Source organism: Notamacropus eugenii, chromosome 1 (genome assembly GCF_028372415.1).
Source record: "Notamacropus eugenii isolate mMacEug1 chromosome 1, mMacEug1.pri_v2, whole genome shotgun sequence".
NCBI lineage: Eukaryota > Metazoa > Chordata > Mammalia > Diprotodontia > Macropodidae > Notamacropus > Notamacropus eugenii.
In genome coordinates, this window is record NC_092872.1 from 718,234,833 (window position 1) to 718,254,853 (window position 20,021).

At 38.8% G+C, this 20,021-nt stretch overlaps 1 long non-coding RNA gene and 1 gene segment (V, D, J or C); one reads left to right on the forward strand and one right to left on the reverse strand.

Moving 5' to 3' along the window:
* LOC140521589 (uncharacterized) overlaps positions 1-20,021 on the reverse strand; it is a 75,717-nt gene that overhangs the window by 4,889 nt on the left and 50,807 nt on the right. The gene's annotated exons all lie outside the window — the stretch shown is intronic.
* LOC140529965 (immunoglobulin kappa variable 1-8-like) lies at positions 16,611-17,360 on the forward strand. The segment is given in 2 exon segments: positions 16,611-16,719; positions 16,888-17,360. Coding segments are annotated over 2 exon segments (522 nt in total).

Here is a 20,021-nt window from a genome sequence, read left to right on the forward strand (position 1 = left end):
TCACAAAGGAAGCAGAAAGTTGGGAAACAATTTTAACAGCCAGTATCTCTAATAAAGGCCTTATTTCTAAAATATAGACAGAACTGCCCCAAATTTATAAGAATCCAAGTCATTCCCCAACTGATAAAAAGTCAAAAGGATATGAACAGGTAGTTGTCATATGAAGAAATTAGAGATATCTATAGCATATAAAATGCTCTTAATCATTATTGATTACAGAAATGTAAATTAAAACAACTATGAAACACCACATCAGACCTATCAGATTGGCTAAAATGACAAACCATGAAAATGATAAATGTTGAAGTATATGCAGTGTTGGTGGAGTTGTGAACTGATCCAAACACTTAGAACTCAACATTTTATAAAAGTAAATGTTGAAAACAAAAAATAAATAAATTTTCCAAAAAAGAATGAGGGTCAAATGGGTGCTCTGCTCAGAGCAATATAAGTTCCTTGAGACTGAATTCTGGAAAATTAGCCTTTGATAAAACCCATTTAGATTCAAATGCAGCTCCTTCACTACACCTGAAATCTCAGTCCCTGGAAATACTACAGGTGCAACTGGCTTGATCCCCCTGTTGATTGGCATGGAAACTTTCTGAGTGGAAGAAAGGGGAGAAGGACTTTAATAGAAAAGAGGCACCTGAATAAATTTTGCACTCGTTTTGACTTGTTTTCCTGTCTACAAAATGAAAGGTTAAGATCAGCAATCCTTTTTTTTTCTTCAGCATTTAGAAAGATATAAGAGGAATACAGAAGGGAAGAATGAACATCTCCTTCTGCCACAAGAAGTCAAGGGACACATTGTCCCCACCCTACCTTGTATACTGACCAAAGAATCTCCAAGTCCCCTCCATCTGATTTCTTCTAAGTCTGGGTCCCTAAGCTGTCTTAAATTCTCTTGCTTCCCCGGTCTAGTTTTGTTTCTAACTCAGCTCCTTTCTTTTTCTTTCTCTCTTCCTTCCTTCATTCCTTCCTTCCTTCATTCCTTCCTTCCTTCGTTCCTTCCTTCCTAATCTATTATTTGCAGAGACACTTGTCAATTTCTGGTGTCTAGACCCAGAGCCAGATGATATCTCCTGGGAAGGTATAGAGGCCCTCCCTGTTTATAGTCACCTGCCACAGAGACCATCACGTCCAGACTAAGTCAGGTCCATTTAATATAGCAATAAAAAAGAGGCCACATGAGGTCACACCTTAAAGGAAACACAACTGGGCCACTGCCTCCAGGAACATATCACAACTCCTGGTGCCTTGAGCTGAGGTTGGACCAGCACTGTTTTGCATGTTGATCTCCAAGGGACCTTTCACAAAACCAACATCACATATAAATATCTCAGCTTTCTCACTGAGATCAGAGCTCTCAGACTCCAATTTTGCAAGGGTCACAATGCTCCCCTCTTCCTTGCTCCTCTGCCTCCTACTGCTCTGACCTCAGGGTAATTCTCCCAGTGAACCATAGGTTGGCAGCACTTCAGAGACAGAAGGAGTTTTCCAGCGTTTATCTCTGACGCAGTCTGAGGGTAAAGGAACAGCAGTATTCACTGAAATCTCTTCTACTTTTCTCACCAAGAACCCCAGTCATCCACTGTGTCAACCCAGTCCCCAGCCTCCCTCTCTGTGACTCCAAGAAACAAAGTCACTATCAGATGCACTTCCAGCATTAATAAGCCTGTTTCCAGCAGAAGCCAGGACAGTCTTCCAAGCTCCTGATCTAAGATACTTCCACCCTGCACTCTGAGGTCCCTGCCAGGTTCAATGGCAGTTGCTCTGGGAAAGATTTCACTTTCACCATCAGTGCTATGGAGGCTGAGGATGTGGCAGATTATTACTGTTCACAATATAATAATTATCCAGATCCCACAGTATTTTAGCTCTGAGCACAAACCTTCCCAGGCTGCTTTGCCTTTCAGCATAGGAGAGCATCAGCTGCCCCAGAGTCACAGGCTTGGGGCTACCACTGCCCTCAGGGGAGAATTGGGCCTAATTCTGGTCTGCTGCAGGAGCCACTTGTCCCAGGGGCTCTTGTAGAGGTAGAAAGATTGAGAAGAGAGAGAAAAAGGAAGAGAAAGTATCTTCTGCCTGGCAAGCTTTAGCCAAGGACCACAAACCTTCCCATGGGGGCTGCTTCCAGCAGCTGGTGTCACTCTTTCTTCTCTCTGCTACCTACCCCAAGCCCCTCACCCTGAGCTGGTGATTAAGCAGAACTGCAAACAATATAGGGGAATGGGCCTGGACTCTCAGCTCTGGCTACTTTTCCCCCTGAACTAAAAAACAGCCAGGATAGACAAGATAGATGGAATGAACTGCAAAGTTCTTGAGGCAACTCAGTCTATAGGATGAATCAAGTCTCCCTCCCCCTCTGGGAATTTAACTTTCAGGCAAGACTAGATCTCCTGTCTTTGTCACTCCTCAGTAGTCACTTGTTTGGAGACTGGACCATCAACATTGGGGATAACTATCCTTAATTACTATGACGCTTCTAAGGAAAATGAGAGTGAAAAGAACAGTGGGGGAGGGGAGAAAAAGCAATAACTGTTGCAGTTTGGAATGCTGGCAGTCCTGAAATGCATGAGTACAGGAGTTCTGCCTCAAAAGAATTCAACTACTGAAGCCTTCTTTCAGTCAAAGTAGGGAGGTTTTATTATAACACCAGTTAGGCAGGCAAGATTCTTAGTAATTCTGCAAGATAATGGTGGTAAGATTGGTATTTGTATACAAAAACCCAGTCTCATTATAATCAGGTTTTATTCTACTATGTTATGGAAACGCTTGTTTTATTCCATAAATATGTATTAATGAAATAAAAAGGTGAGAGTTAAGAAAAGTAAGAAAAGAGATGGAGCCAAGATACCAAAGTAAAGGCAGGTACTTATGTGATACTTATCCCAAACCCCTCCAAATACTTTTTGAAAAGGAATCCAACAATTCTAGATCAGTAGAACCCACAAAAAGATGGAGTGAAACAAATTTCCAGGCCAAGACAATCTGGAAGGTCAGCAGAAAAGGTCTGTTGCCCCAGACTAAGAGAGGAGTAGAGTCCCGCACAGGTAGAGCCAGTCAGGCCCCAGGCCCTGGCAAACCCACAACAGGCCTTGGGGCAACTGAATCATTGACAGCAGTAATGGTTTCCAGATCTCTCAGCCCATAGACTCCAAAGACAACTTAGAAGGTCAGAAAAAATATCTTTTGCCCACCTGGGTGAGAGTGAAGGGCATACCAGCACTGTCCTGGACACAGTAAACCTGTCAGAAGGTGACTACATGGGTCTTTTTGCTAGCACTGAGAAAGGACTTCATTGTTTTGCCCATATTGTGTGAACTTCTATAAAATGAACAAGTAGAACTTATAAAATAATGCACAAAATGAAGAGCAATGTAAAGATTAAGAATAAAATAAAATCTATGGAGAATGAAAGAATTCACAACTAAGCAAGAGAGAAAACATTGTGAAATGCAAAATGGATAATTTTTATTACATTTAAAAGGGTTTGCACAAACAAAGCCAATGCAGCCAAGACTACAAGTGAAGCGGAAAGTTGGACAACAATTTTTACAGCCTGTGTCTCTGATAAAGGCCTCAGTTCTCAAATATATAGAGAACTGAGTCAAATATATGAGAATGCAAGTCATTCTTCAACTGATAAATGGTCAATGAAGGGACAGTTTTCAGACAGAAACCTCAAAATTATCTATACTCATACAAAGAAATGCTTTAAATCACTATTGATTAGAGAAATATAAATTAAAAACAACTTTGAGATACTTAATCGCATGTATCAGATTGGCAGATATGACAAAACAGAAAATGATAAATACTGGAGAAGATATAAGAGAATTAGAACACTAATGCATTGTTAGTGAGCTGTGAACTGATCCAGCCATTCTGGAGAACAATTTTGAACTATGTTCAAAGGGCTATAAAACTGTGTCTGTCCTATGATCCAGCAATGCCACTATGAGTTCATAAAAAGAAAAAAGTACCCACATGTACAAAAATATCTATAGCATCTCTTTTTGTGGTATACAAGAACTGGAAATTGATGAGATTCCCAGCAACTGGAGACTGGCTTAACCAGCTGTGGTATATGAATGTAATGTTATATTGTTTCATAAGAAAGGATGAGTAGGCAGATTTCAGAAAAACCTGGAAAGACCTGCCTGAACTGATGCTGAGTGAAGTGAGCAGAATCAGGAAAACATTGTACACAGTAACCACAACATTGGGGATGGCCAACTTTAATATACTTAGCTCTTCTCAGTAATGCAATGATCATGGACAATTCCAAAAGACTCCTGATGGAAAAATGCAGAGAAAGAACTATGGAATCTGAATGCAATTTAAAGCATATTATTTTTTCTTTTTTTCCTTTCTCCTGGTTTTTCCCATTCTCTTTTTACAACCTGACCAATGTGGAAATATGCTTAAAATGATTGTACATGTATAGCTTATGTCAGATTGCACACTTTCTTGGGTTGGGGGAGGGCAGGAAGGATTGAAAATATAGAAGTAAAAATCTTATAAATGTGAATGTTGAAAAGTAAAACTCAATAAATAACATAACATAATGTAATGATATGATACAATATAATATGACTCACACACATACGCAAACACACATACACACAAAATAAAACAATGAAATTGAATGCAGTGTTAACTATTATGACCAAACATGGCCCTTTAGTAAAGCAGACAAAAAATATCTTTTTTTCTTCTTTGTAAGGGGATTGGAGAATGACGGCTGTAAAATATCACATAAACTGTCAGAATTAATTGATATGTTGGTTACTTTTAATGAACGACTATTTTTTTCCCCCTTTTTTTTTTAAATTCTTTATTACAAAAGATGGATTTCTGGATAGGGCAAGAGATATTCAGAAATGAAGGTGAAACAAAAACCAAAAAATCAATTGCAATGTTTAAATCAAAGGCAGGATTTTAACTCAGGACTTTCTGACTCCAAAAGCATTATTCTAGCCACCAGGCAACACTACATTCCTAGGTAGAAGAAAGAGGGGCAGAATGGTATAATCATCAAAGCACTGGACATAAGATATTAAAAGATGGTATTTGAACCTCAATTATGTCATTTTGGCACCAGGTGACCATGAGTTAGTCAGAACCTGACACTCCTCATCTACAAAACAGGGAATAAGCATTTATATGGAAGCTATTATACATCCCAGATACTGTGATAAACACGTTAGAATTATATCTCATTTGATTCCCCACAACTCTGTAATTATCCCCATTTTGTAGATGAGGGAACTGAGGCAAATAGAGAGTGAGTGATTTTCTCAGGGTGACAAGAGCTAATGCTTGAGACTAGATTGAAGACAGGGCTTCCTGATTTCAGGCCCACCTCTCTAACAACTGTACCACCAGCTGTCCCAAATGTCAATAACAAAAATAATATCTTCATTAACCTTCTCAAAGTAGAGGAAGGACTTTGCAAATTGTCCAAGTGCCATCGTACTTAAGCTGTTGCTATAATCACACAAATGGGTGATGAACTCAAGCGTTCCCACTGTCTCATTGAGCAATGGGAAAAGAAAGCAGATTGTAGCATTTCAAGAGGGGAAGGGGACTGGAAAAAAACAGAGTAGATGATACATTTATGAAGTTTATATATCAATCAGTCAAAATATATTAATTAAACACTTACTATGTGCCATGCACTCTGCTAAGCACTGGGAATACAAAAAGAGACAAAAGACAGTCCCTAACCTCAAGGAACCCACAATCTAATGAGGGAGACATCAACAAAGAACCAGAGACAGAGAAAACTATATACCAAATTAGCAACAAAGGGAATCCAGCAGAGTAGAGTCTAGATGAAACAGACCACAACAGGAAAGATTCTGTTGTCTTAAATAGTGGTCAGCCTTGTCTATACCTAAAAGCTTAAGGGAAGAGAGTCTTGAAAAGGGAGGGTTTAAAGCTTCAGGAAGTGGAAATGGGGGTGAGGGCGGAGAATGTGAAAGAATGAAATATGGAGAATGGGTACAAGGTACTACATCTTCATCACAGTCTAGAAGGGAATGACATCAGAAGAATGATTTGTTGACATGAAAGCCCAGGTCCTAGGAAGGAGCTGGGGAAGCTTGGGATAAACAATGACTCTTCAATATCTGATTTTTTTCTTCTTCCTTTCAGATTCAAAGACCAAATCACAAATGCAGAACAGAGATAAGAAACAAAAACATACCACAAACTTGAATATTGGAACTTGAATGTAAAGTAAAAAAGAAAAAAAAAGCATGTCATCTGCATAGAAGAACATAAGAGAGGATTCAAAATATGTAACTATAAATTTTCATTTCAAGACATCCTGTACGATCACGTTGCATTGAGAATTTTCCATCTGATCTTTGCTTCCTTGTGAGTTTTCTTTTGTTCTGTTATGCCTGTTTTTTACTTTATTCTTTCTTTTCCTCCTCAGCCTCTCCAGAAGGCTACCAGAAAGTTTAAATACATTTCTTTATAGCAATAGATATATACATACACATAGTTTATTGTTGTCCTTTATTGTCAAAGAGTTCCAAAATGACATCACCATGAAGAAGTCAAGTTTCAGTGTGTCTGACTGTGACTGATCTGGCCAATACAAGCTTGGAATGCTCTACTATAGATTGGGCACAGATAATTCGTGTGAATATTTGGGGTTCATACTCCAAATTTGTATATCCTATGTTTATTTTGTGCTGTCTCAATTCTGCTTTGCTTATAGAGCACATGCCATGCTGAGTGGTCCTGTGCCAGTGTCTCCCATGACACACACTCAGATTCAAACTTCTTGAGAGAGACTTTGAAAGTGTGCTTATATCTCTTCTTCTGACCACCATGTGATCACCTGCCCCATGTGAGTTCTCCATAAAATAGTCTTTTTGGTGAGTGCACATTTTGCAACTGAACAATGTGGCCAGCCCATTGGAGTTGCACTCTCTGAAGCACAGTTTGAATACTTGGCAGTTTACTTAGAGCAAGGATCTCAGTATCTGGTACCTTATTCTGCCATGTGATCTTCAGAATCTTCCTAACACAGTTCAAATGGAACAAATTCAGTTTCCTGGCATGGTGCTGGTAGACTGTCCATGTTCCACAGGCATATAACAATGAGGTCAACACAATGACTCTGTAGACCTTCAGTTTGGTAGCCACTCTGATACCTCTTCCTTCTCAAACTTTTCTTCAGAGCCTTCTACACACTGAGTTAGCTCTGGAAATGCATGTATCAACCTTGTTGTCAATGTATACATTCCAGGAAAGTATACTACCAAGGTAAGTGAACTTATTCACAGCATTCAAAACTTCTCCATTGATTATAACCAATGGTTCCACATATGGATGGTGTAGTGATAGCTGATGGAACATCTATGTTTACATGGTGCTAATTATTAGGCCAAAATTAGCACAGGTAGCAGAGAATTGATCCATATTTTGTTGCATCTCAGCTTCAGAGGTTGCATTGAGTGCACAATCATCTGCAAACAGAAAATCATGCATCAACACTCCCATCACTTTGCTCTTGGCTTGTAGCCTTTTGAAATTGAAGAATTTTCTATCAGTATAGTAGTTGACTTTGATACCATGTTCATCCTTATTGAAAGCATTTGGTAACATGACTGAAAACATCATGCTAAAAAACAACCAAGTGAACAGCCTCTTTTCAGTTCATTAGTGACTGGGAAGGCATGAGAGCATTGTCCACTGTTCAGAATCCAGGCAAGCATGCCATCATGAAATTGACATACAATAGTGATACACATATATAGTACACAGACATCTAAAGCATATAGACATACTTACCCAACAATATTCTACTTCTGATCTTTGTTTTTATGTTTGTGAATGTCTCTTGTTTCCTCCCTCCTGCCTCTTCTATTTTACTTCTACTCCCTACTTTGCCCTCCTACTACTTGACTACTCTCCCTCCAAGAATCTAAATACCCTTCTTATACCCCTCTTTTACCTATTCACTCACCTTCCCCTCTAAAGACCCCTCTTTTGTCCACTCCTCCCTCCCTATGCCCCTACAGTTTCATTTCCTCTGACTTCAGATTTTTGCATTCTTCTAAATATGTATGTATTGTTCATTCTCAAACCCACTCCCAATGAAAGTAGGTTATCAGAACTACAAGCCCTCCTCCCCTTTCTAATACCTCTGTATCAAGTCTTCCTCTTGCACCTCATTTATATAAAATAATTACTCTTTTTAGCTATTCCTAAATAGTTTTACTTTTTCAATTAATATCAAGGTCAAGTTTACATCAATATTTGCTATGAGCTACCCAATTATTAATACGAATCTTAGACATATATTGCACATATATAAAAGATAAACAATCTGTCCTTATGAAACCCATATATTCAGCCTTGGCAGGGGGTGGCAAATGGCAGAGTAGAAGGACAGATATGTAGAAGCTTCCCTTCCATAGCCCATAAAATACCTGTAAAAAGTAACTCTAAACAAATTCTAGATCAGCAGAAGTCACAAAACAACAGAGTGAAAGAGATTTCCAGCCCAAGGCAGCCTGGAAGGCTGACAGGAAAGGTCAATCGCACCAGTCATGGGGCAGAGCACAGCACATGGAGCCCAGGCCAGCCTTAACTGTGTGGCACAACAGGGACAGGACCAGAGCAGTCTTCAGGGCACCACCGCTAGTAGCAGCAGTTCCCAGCTTGCTCAACCCACAAATGCCAAAGACAGTTTCAAAGGTCAATGAGAAAGCTCTTTCACCTGGCTGAAAAGAGAAAGTGGTCTGGCCCTGCCAGCAGCAGCCACTGCAGCAGCAGAATTCATTTTTGAAGCCCTCAGCTTAAAGACCTGGAGGAATTGAGTGGCTCATCTGGGTCTCAGCCCTGAGTGGTGGTCCTAGGGTGAGGAGGAGCACTGGCTGGTGGAGCTGGTAGAAGCTCTGAAGAGGGAATTCTACTTGCATATCCTGGGCAGAAAAGCTTGCAGTAGCTCCCAGACCAAAGCACAGGCCAGGAGAGGAGGAAAATCCTCTCCCTTGATTGTGCCACCTTGGAGGAAATGAGAACTTACATGTCCCCAGAGTATGCTCTCCTGTTGACAAAGGACTCAAAACTCAAGTAACTGGCTGGGAAAATGTCCCAAAAGGGGGGAAAATGACTATAGAAGGCTACTTTCTTGGTGGACATGAATTTTCTTCCATCCATGGATGAGGGAGAACAATGCATATCATCGGAAGAAGACCTAAAATTCAAGGCTTCTGCATCCAAAACCTCCAAAATAAATATGCAATGGTCTCAGATCATGGAAGAGCACAAAAAGAATTTTGAAAATCAAGTAAGAGAGGTGGAGGAAAAACTGGAAAGAGAAATGAGAGCGATGTAAGAAAATCATGAAAAGTGAGTCAACAGCTTTCTAAAGAAGACCCCCAAAATGCTGAAGAAAATAACACCTTTAAAAATAGGCCAACTCAATTGGCAAAAAAGGTCCAAAAAGTGAATGAGGAGAAGAATGATTACAAAGCAGAATTAGCAAAATGAAAAAGGAGGTCAAAAGCTCGCTGAAGAAATAGTGCTTTAAAAATTAGAATGGAGGAGATGGAAGCTAATAACTTTATGAGAAACCAAGAAATTACAAAACAAAATCAAAGAATGAAAAAATAGATTATAACATGAAATATCTCATTGGAAAAACAACTGATATGGAAAATAGATCCTGGAGAGACAATTTAATAATTATGGGACTACCTGAAAGCCATGATCAAAAAAAGAGGCTAGACATCATCTTTCATGAAATTATCAAGGAAAACTTACTTGATATTCTAGAACCAGAGGGTAAAATAAAATAAATATTGAAAGAATCCACTGATTACTTCCTGAAAGAGATGCAAAAAGAGAAACTCCTGGTAATATTATAGCTGAATTCCAGAGTTCCCAGGTCAAGGAGAAAATATTACAAGCAGTCAGAAAGAAACAATTCCAGCATTGTGGAAATACAATCAGGATAACACAAGATCTAATAGCTTCTACATTAAGGGATCCAAGGGCTTGGAATATGATATTCCAGAAGTCAAAGGAACTAGGATTAAAACTAAGAATCACCTACCCAGCAAAACTGAGTATAATACTTGTGGGGAAAAAAATGGTCATTCAATGAAATAGTAAACTTTCAAGGATTCTTGATGAAAAGACCAGATCTGAATAGAAAATTTGACTTTCAAACACAAGAATCATGAGAAGCATGAAAAGCTAAACAGAAAAGAGAAATCATAAGGGACTTACCAAAGTTGAACTGTTTCATGGAAAGATAATATTTTAATTCTTGAAAGTTTTCTTAGTATTTGGGTAATTGGAGGGATTATACAGACACATATATACATATATATGTATGTCTACATATATATATATGTATATATAGACAGAAAGCACAGGATGAGTTGAATATGAAGGGATGATATCTAAAAAAAATAAAAGTAAGGGGTGAGAGAGGAACATATAGGGAGGAGAAAGGGAGAAATGGAATGGGGCAAATTTTCCCCCATAAAATAGGGAAGAACAAACTTTTTCATTGGAGGGGAAAAGGGGGGAGGTGAGAAGGAAAAAGTGAAGCTTACTCTCATCACATTTGGCTTAAGGAGGAAATAACATGCACACTCAGTTTTGCATGAAAATCTATCTTACACTACAGGAAAGTAGAGGGTAAGGGAATAAGTGGGGTGCAGGGGAAGACAGAAGGGAGGAAAAATGGGAGAAGGAATTAATTAGAAGTAAGCACTTTTGGGGAGGGACAAGGCCAAAAGGGAGAAGAGAATGAATGGGGGGGGGCAGGGTAGGATGGAGGAAAATAGAGCTCATCTTACGCGACATGACTCTTAGGGAAGTCTTTTGCGAAACTCCACATATATAGCCTACATTGAATGGCTTCCATTCTCAATAAGGATGGGTGGGGAGGGAAGAAGAGAGACAAGTTGGAACTCAAAGTTTTAGGAATGAATACTGATAATTGTTTTTGCATGTAACTGGGAAAATGGAAATACAAGTAATGGGGTATAGAAATCTGTCTTGCCCTAAAAGAAAAGAGAGAAGATGAGAGAAGGGAGAGAGGTGATATAAGGGAGGGCAAATTGAGGGAAGAGGTAATCAGAATGCTTGGCCTTTTGTGATTGGGGAAGGGAGAGATGGGGAAATAATTTGGAACTCAAAATTTTGTGGAAAAAAATGTCGAAAATCTAAAAGTAAATAAACAAACAGAAAAAAGAAAAAAATTATCAGTCATAGGTATATAGCTGATATTTTTCTTGATTCTTGTATGTTGAATCTGCTATGGAGTTCAGGATTTTTTAAAATTAATTCTTGAAAGTCTGAGAATTTATCAAATGTCCATTTTTTCATTCAGGATAATACTTAACTTTGCAGAGTATGATATTTTTAGCCAGTCTCAGTTCTTTTGCTCTTGAGTATATTCTGTTCCAAGACTTGTAGTCCTTTAAAGTATCTGATGCTCAATATTGTGTGATCCTAATTGTGCCTCCATCATATATAAATTGTTGTAATCTTGATTCTCTTTATATTTTATTCTTGAGCTGAGGTTTTTGGAGTTTGACTACAGTATTCCTATGGATTTTCCTCATAGGATCTCTTTTAAGTAGTGATTGATAGATTTTTTTCCATTTCTTCTTCCATCCTCCACCACCCCCACCGGTTGTTCAAATGCTTCAGGAAAATTTTGTTTAATTATTTCTAGTATTACTCAAGATTCTTTTTTTTATTACAATTTTCAGTGAGCTGGATTCTTTTTGTACTTTCTCTCCTTAATCTATTTTCCAAATCTGTTGTTATTCTTAGGTTCTGCTTTCCCCTCTAATTACTTTTTATTTTTAATGTTTTATTTAACTATTTCTTGATCTCTTAAATTGCACTAGTTACACTTTGCCCAATTCTAATTTTCAGGGTATCATTTTCTTCCTTAATATTTTGGATCTCCTTTTCTAACTGGTTGCCTTTCCATTCATAACCTTCTTGTTTTTCTTGGATGAGTCTTATTTTTTTGTAGTTTTTTCTTACATTTATGTCATTTTTAAATCCTTCTTTAAGGTCTTCTATAAATTCTTTTGGACATGTATCCCAGCACTGCATTCTCAATGCTTATTTAAGCAGCATCTTTTGAGTCCCAGACATGTAATGCAGTTTTCTGGTCCTTAGATATCCTTTCTTGGACAAAAGTTTTATTCTCAATACATATCTAAGAGGAAGTTCTGGTTCTCTAGTATAGATCTAGAAATTTCTAGACAATTTTGACTTACTTTAAATGAGTACAATCACTTAAATTTAGTTCTCTAATTTGGAAACCTCAGAGAATTTCACTTGAAGTACCATTTTCTGTTTCTGTCCTTACCTTTACTATACCTGACATAGGAATCTTTTAAAATTTGAGGATTCCACCATAAATGAGCTCTTCTGCCTTTTAAAATTATCAGACAGATGCTTCAATAATGAAAAAATCCAAATTTGAAAACTTACAACCAAAGCATGCCTAAAGTCTGAATTTCCATGATAGATAAATTTTGGAAGCCAATCCTATATACCTGTATATGATTCCTAGAGAAAACATTCTAATTCTCTTGCTTTTGACTCAAAATTTGCTATTTAATTATAAATCTATCACAATACATCTTTCTCTTATTACTTTGCCCAATCATTTCCTCCTTAGGAGGATGTTATCTCTGTGTTATTATTTGGCCATGAATATAAGTTAAAATTGTAAGACATTCATTCCTGCATCTTATTATAATGACTCAGAGATGTTCCAATATCAATATACTATTTAAGAGATTTACAATATACTTATAGAACTTCCTGACACTAGAAATTTTCTACAAAGGAAAAAAGAGGTGAATAGTTATACCAATGACATATATCACTAAAGAAGGAAAAAATGTACTTAGCTCTGTTTGATTCCAGGGATAAGTCATATCTGAAAGTCAATCTTACAGCTACAAGATATTAAAAGCAGGGCTCAGGATTAATCAGATGGGGAATTCTCCTTTTCAGAAAGGAAACAACACAATTAGGAAATGGAATCAGGAAGATCCTACTTAGACCATGTTCAAAGTTGTCCCCAAAACTTTTCCAACTCACAGATCTTTAGCAGTTCTCAGCCTGTAGCACATGATATTGGTTTCATGATAATTCAGGGGGGGAGGAGCCAAGATGGTGGAGTAGAAAGACACACATATGCTAGCTCCGAACCCACAGCCCATAAAATATCTGTAAAGAAGAACTCCTAACAAATTCTGGAGCAGAAGAAGCCACAGAACAATGGAGCAGATGAGATTTCTGTCCCAGAGAGACCTGAAAACCTGACGCAAAAGGTCCGTAGCACACTGGACTGGAGCAGAGCCCAGCCCTGCCTTGGCTGTGCAGCACTGAGAGGAGCAGAGCCGAGCAGGCTTCAAGTACAGAATCTCCAGTGGCCACGCAGGTCCCTCCACCCATAGGTGACAAGGGTTGGTGAGAGGGTCTCTTTGGCTGGTCGAGAAGGGAGTGAGGTGTCCCCATAACTCAGGCCCCCTCGGGAGGCAGCAGTGGGGACAGCAGTGGACAGGGTCTCCCCAAGCAGGCAGGAGCTTGGATTCATTGTTGAAGGTCTCTGCTTAAACCCCCTGAGGGAACTGAGCCCCATGTGGCGACCCTGCCCCCACCTGAGCATCTGAACTTAATCTCACACTGAATAGCAGCCCTGACCCCGCCCAAAGCCCTGAGGCTGGGAAGCAGCATTTGAATCTCAGACCCCAAGCACTGGCTGGGCGGATCTGGAGATGTGGTGGGTGTGGAAAGAAAACTCAGAAGTCAAGTCACTGGCTGGGAAAATGCCCAGAAAAGGGAAAAAAAATAAGACTATAGAAGGTTACTTTCTTGGTGAACAGATAATTCCTCCCTTCCTTTTGGATGAGGAAGAACAATGCTTACCATCAGGGAAAGACACAGAAGTCAAGGCTTCTGTATCCCACACATCCAAAATAAATATACCATGGGCTCAGGCCATGGAAGAACTCGAAAAGGATTTTGAAAATCAAGTAAGAGAGGTGGAGGAAAAACTGGGAAGAGAAATGAGAGAGATGAAAGAAAAGCATGAAAAGCAGGTCAACACCTTGCTAAAGGAGACCCAAAAAAATGCTAAAGAAAATAACACCTTGAAAAATAGGCTAACTCATGATAATTCAGACAACTCTCCCTGTAATCAAAGGTCAAAACTATAGTGAATTACATTTCCATAAATAAAGTCTTAAAGAGCAAGTTCCAATAATCAGAGGTTTGGGTGAGTTTAGTTCTCAAGAACCACACATCTTAGATAATAGGTATTTAATCTCACATTGGTAACAGTAAGAGATTCATTACAGGAGAAATAACAGTGCTATCAGAATCCCTTTAAACAATGGGAACATCTTAATGTGAGTCTTAAGCACTTTTCATATATTTTTCCACATGTTATAATTCCAAAAGAAAAAGTGATATTAGATTTCCCATTAAGATAACACAAGATAGCTCATAAGTTACTACTCCTTACTAAGATACCTCTGTAGTGAAACACTATTCCTTAAACAAAAACAAAGAGGCTCCTGACTTTACCTTTGCAACTTGATAGATTCACAGACTTGTTTCACAAACTTGCTTACCCTTGTCTTAATATACTCACTCTGGAAAATGAGAAACTTCAATAATTGAATTTTATACATACATACATACATATTTATACATATGTAAACAAAATCCAATTTAATACTTGCATAAACCATGGGATTACTACAAATTATGACTGAAACTTCAAGATCTCTTCTGGTTTACGGCATCATAATAACATAGAATTAAATTATCCTGCAAATGAAAACTTAGTAGGCCTTCTAAAAATCAGAGAAAGATTGTTTTCAAAACCTTTCTTCCCCCAAATTTTTCCCTTTTTTGAAACAGATTAAAATTTATCCTGATGTAAGGAAAAAAAAAGAATCACTAAATATTTACAGAGAAAATGAGGTAGAAACCTGTAAAATGGTAGATATCTCTTTTTTCTACCTTAAAGCCAAAAAATTTCTTTAAAATTGGAATTCATTAGAGTAAGTTGGGGGAAAATGTCCTTGTTATTTTCATTTTGTTTCAGTTTTTAATTCTGGAATGTGATAAAAGCCATCATAATGAAAAAAGAAAATAGACCACTGACTCATTATAAATGCACAAAAAGTACTGGAGGAAGTTAAGACGGGAGGATAGATAAGAGGACAGTCTGCAAAGACATGGATGAACTTTATTGTGTGATTATTTTACAAACTGGGTGAAAGGAAGGTTCATAGTTTCTCAGAGAATTTTGTTTTTGTATTGTGCTGCAGGTATGGAAAGGTTTTTCTTTTAGCATTTAAGTTCAACATGAAAAGATTTAAATTTAAAAAGAACATCCAGTCAAAGCCACTAATGTGTCCAACATGAAGTATGGGCACAAAAGAAAAGACTGCACAGGAAGATCATACTTGGAAGAAAATAGAACTGGAAGCTCTCCCACATGTTTATTTCTGAGTAAAAGGAAAGTTGTATAACCAGGAAGTGACAGTGAGGTAGAAGAACATTCCAGGCCCAGGGGACAGCAGTGAGAAGGCATAGAGTCAGAAGGAGTGACCTTAATCCAGTGTCACCAGATCGTGGGGTATTTCGGAGGGGACAAAGTGTAAGGAAAGTGGACAAGTAGGAATTGGCCAAGTTCTGAAGAACTTTAAAGCATTTTTTATTAGATCTTGGAGGTGATAAATAGTGACAGGAATTTCTGGAGTAGGAGGTGACATGGTCACAGTTTGAGCTGAGGACAGCATTGCCTGGAGTGGGGAGATGGATGAGGCAGAGAAACCAAAGAGACAGCCATGGCAAGGGGGCAACCATGAAAGGATGAGGAACTCACAGAAGATGAGAGTGTTCTGAGTGGAGAACAGGAGATGATGGACTTTAACAAGAAAAAGGTTTCTGAACAACCATTCTGCTCCTTTGGGTCTCATTTTCCTCAAATACAAAATGAGAGGTTGAGAACAGCAATCTTTTCTTTTTTTCAGCATTTAGAAAGATGTAACAGAAATAGAGAAGAATAAACATCTACTCCCCCACAACAACCGAAGGAACACATTCTTCCCACATCACCTGCTAGACCAAAGAATCTCCAAGTCCCCTCCATCTCTATTTCATCCAAGACTGGACTCTTAACTGTCTTCAAGTTCTGTTGGCTCCTTGGCCTTTGTTTTCTTTCTTACTCAGCTACTTTCTCTCTTTCTTAACTCTATTCTTTGCATAGACACTTGTGAACCTTTGGTCTTTAGACCAAGAGCCCTCTGATCTCTCCTGGGAAGATATAGAAGGTTCTCCCATTTATAGCCATCTTCCACAGTCATGACCATGTCGAGGGTAGGGCATGTACATTGAAAAGTGCAATAAAAAAAAAGAGGACACATGCGGTGACACGTTTCAAGGAAATACAATTAAGCTACTCCACCAATGTGCATACAACCCCTCATGGGGACCTGGAGTTGAGGTTGGAACAGCACTGTTTTGCATGAGGATCTCCAAGAGACCTTTCAGAAACCCAGCCTCACATACAAATATCTCCCACCTTTGTCACTGAGCTCAGAGCTCTCTGCCTCCAGCTCTGTAAGTTCACAATGCTCTCCCCTTCCTTGCTCCTGTGGTTTCTACTGCTCTGGTCTCAAGGTAAGACTCCCCAATGAGACATAGATTGGCACCATTTTAGAGACAAAAGGAATATTCCAGGGGACATCTCTAACACAGCCTGAGGATGAGAGAACAACCCCTGGGTTCACTATCTCTACACAGGATTATTCACTGATATCTCTTTGTTGTTCTTTTCTCACCAAAAAGCCCAGGCAGCTATTGTCATGACCCAGACCCCATCTTCCCTGTCTGTGGCTCCAGGAGACAGAGTCACCATTAAATGCAAGGCCAGTTCCAGCATTAGTAACTACATGGTCTGGTTCCAGCAGAAGCCAGGACAGTCTCCCAAACGCCTGATCTATGCTGCTTCCACCCTGCAGTCTGGGGTCCCTGCCAGGTTCAGTGGCAGTGGCTCTGGGACAGATTTCACCTTCACCATCAGTGCTGTGGAGGCTGAGGATGTGGCAGATTATTACTGTCTTCAGTGGTATAATGCTCCATTCCCACAGTGTTTCAGCCCTGGACAAAAACCTCCCCAGGCTGCTCAGGCCTCCAGCACAGGGGAGCAGCTGCTGCCCCAGAGTCACAGGCTCAGGGCAACCACATCTCTCAGGGGAGAGTTGGGCCTAATTGAGCTCTGCTGCAGGAAACACTTGTCCCATGAGCTCTGGTTGAGGTAGAAAGATTCAGAAGAGGAAAAAGAAGAAGAGAAAAAATCTGCTGCCTGGTAAGTGTTAGCCGAGGACCACAAACCTTCCCATGGAGTCTGCATCCAGAAGCTGTTTTCATTCACCACTCTATCCTCTGTTGTGTAACAGAAATCTTTTCCCCTCAGCTGGTGTTTACGAGGAAACTGTAGTCAATTCAGGGAATGGGCCTGGACTGTCAGCTCTGGCTGTCTCTCCTCAACCCTAAAAGGGCAGTCAGGATAGACAAGGTGGATGGAAGAGTCCCTAAAGTTCTTGAGACAACTCAGTCTATAGGGTGGATCCAGTCTCTCTGCTCACTGTGGGAATTTCACTTTCAGGCAATACTACATCTTCTGTCCTTGTCACTACATGGTGGTCAGTTGTTCATCTTCCCAGAGAACTGGACCATCAGCATTGGGGATAACGATCCTTAACTTCCATATCCTTCTAAGGAAACTGGGAATGAAATGAACAATAAGGGAGGAGAGTAGAACAAAAGCCAATGTAGATGACAACTTCACTCCACATTTGAAGAGAATAGCAGGATGTGCAAAGTAGATTAGCAGTTTCATGTACCATCATCTTTTTATTTTTTTTTATTTCTTTTATTTTTTTATTTTTTTATTTTTTGAGTTGAATATTTAATGGAATTTTTAATAACATAGTACAGAAATTTCATGAAAGACCATAAATAATGCCTCCTGGATACATATATCAGAACCAGAATTTTAAATTGAAATGGACTTTCTATGACTTAATACTTTCTTATGAAATGATATGTGATAATTCATCCACCTCATTTAAATGTGTATCAATTAGTAAAGTATGATGAGGACTTACTTTTAGTTTTTTTTTTTAAATTACTTTTTAATGTTTAACAATCACTGCCATACAATTGAGATTTTATCCCCCCCGCACCTACCCCCCACACCTACCCCCCCACTATCCCCCTCCCTCCCCACGACTGCATACAGTTCTGTATAGGTTCTACATATACTTTCCTATTGAGTACATTTTCACTATAGTCATGCTATGCAGTCGGACTAAAATAAATGGAAGAAATCATATAACAAATCAGAACATGATACACAAAAACATACACATACACAAACATGATATGCTACATTCTGTGAATGACTTCCATATTTCTTTCTCTGAGTGTGGAAGGCATTTTGCCTTAGAGAACCACCATTGGGATTTTATTATTTTTTTTTTAAGAAGTTCTTGTGTTATCACAAAATTCCAAGTCTACCAGAAAAAACTCTCGCACACTGTGGTCGTTGCTGTGCACAAAGTTCTCCTGGTTCTGCTCCTTTCACTCAGCATCAGGTCATATAAGTCCTTCCAGGCCTCTCTGAAGTCTTCCTGTTCATCATTTCTTATGACACAATAGTACTCCAATACATTCATATACCATAATTTATTCAGCCATTCCCCAATTGATGGGCATCCCCTTGACTTCCAGTTTTTGGCAACTACAAAGAGTGCTGCTATAAATATTTTTGTACATGTGGGACCTTTTCCCATTTTTATGATCTCTTGGGGATACAGTCCTAGTAGCGATATTGCTGGGTCAAAGGGTATGCACATTTTTGTAGCCCTTTGGGCATAGTTCCAAATTGCTCTCCACAATGGTTGGATACGCTCGCAGCTCCACCAACAATGAATTAATGTTCCAACTCTCCCACATCCTCTCCAGCACTTATCATTTTCTTGTTCTGTCATGTTTGCCAATCTTATAGGTGTGATGTGGTACCTCAGAGTTGTTTTTATTAGCATCTCTCTAATCAATAGTGATTTAGAGCATTTTTTCATATGATTATAGATATCTTTAATTTCTTCTTCTGAAAATTGCCTGTTCATATCCTTTGACTATTTATCAATTGGGGAATGACTTGTATGATTATACATTTGAGTCAGTTCTCTATATATTCTAGAAATGAGGCCTTTATCCCCGAGCTTAGCTGTAAAAATTCTTTCCCAATTTACTACATCCCTCCGGATTTTGGTTGCATTGGGTTTGGTTGTGCAAAAACTTCTCAGTTTAATGTAATCAAAATTATCCATTTTGCATTTCATAATGCTTTCTATCTCTTCTTTAGTAAAAAATTCTTCCCTTCTCCATAAATCTGATAAATACAGTATTCCTTGCTTCTCCAGTTTATTCATGGTATCAATCGTTATACCTAAATCATGTACCCATTTGGACTTTATTCTTGTGTGCGGTGTCAGGTATGGGTCTATGCCTAATTTCCGCCACACTGTTATCCAGTTTTCCCAGAAATTTTTGTCAAACAGGAGTTCTTATCCCAGAAGCTGGGGTCCTTGGGTTTATCAAACAGAAGGTTGCTATGTTCCCTGACTACTGTGTCTTGAGTGCCAAGTCTATTCCACTTGTCTACCTCTCTGTTTCTTAGACAATACCAAGTGGTTTTGATAATTGCTGCTTTTTAGTACAATTTGAGGTCTGGTAGCGCTAGGCCACCTTCCCAAGCATTTCTTTTCATTAGTCCCTTTGATATTCTGGACCTTTTGTTTTTCCAAATGAATTTTGATATTATTTTATTCAACTCTAGAAAATAATTGTCTGATAGTTTAATTGGTATGGCACTAAAAAAGTAAATTAATTTAGGTAGAATTGTCATTTTTATT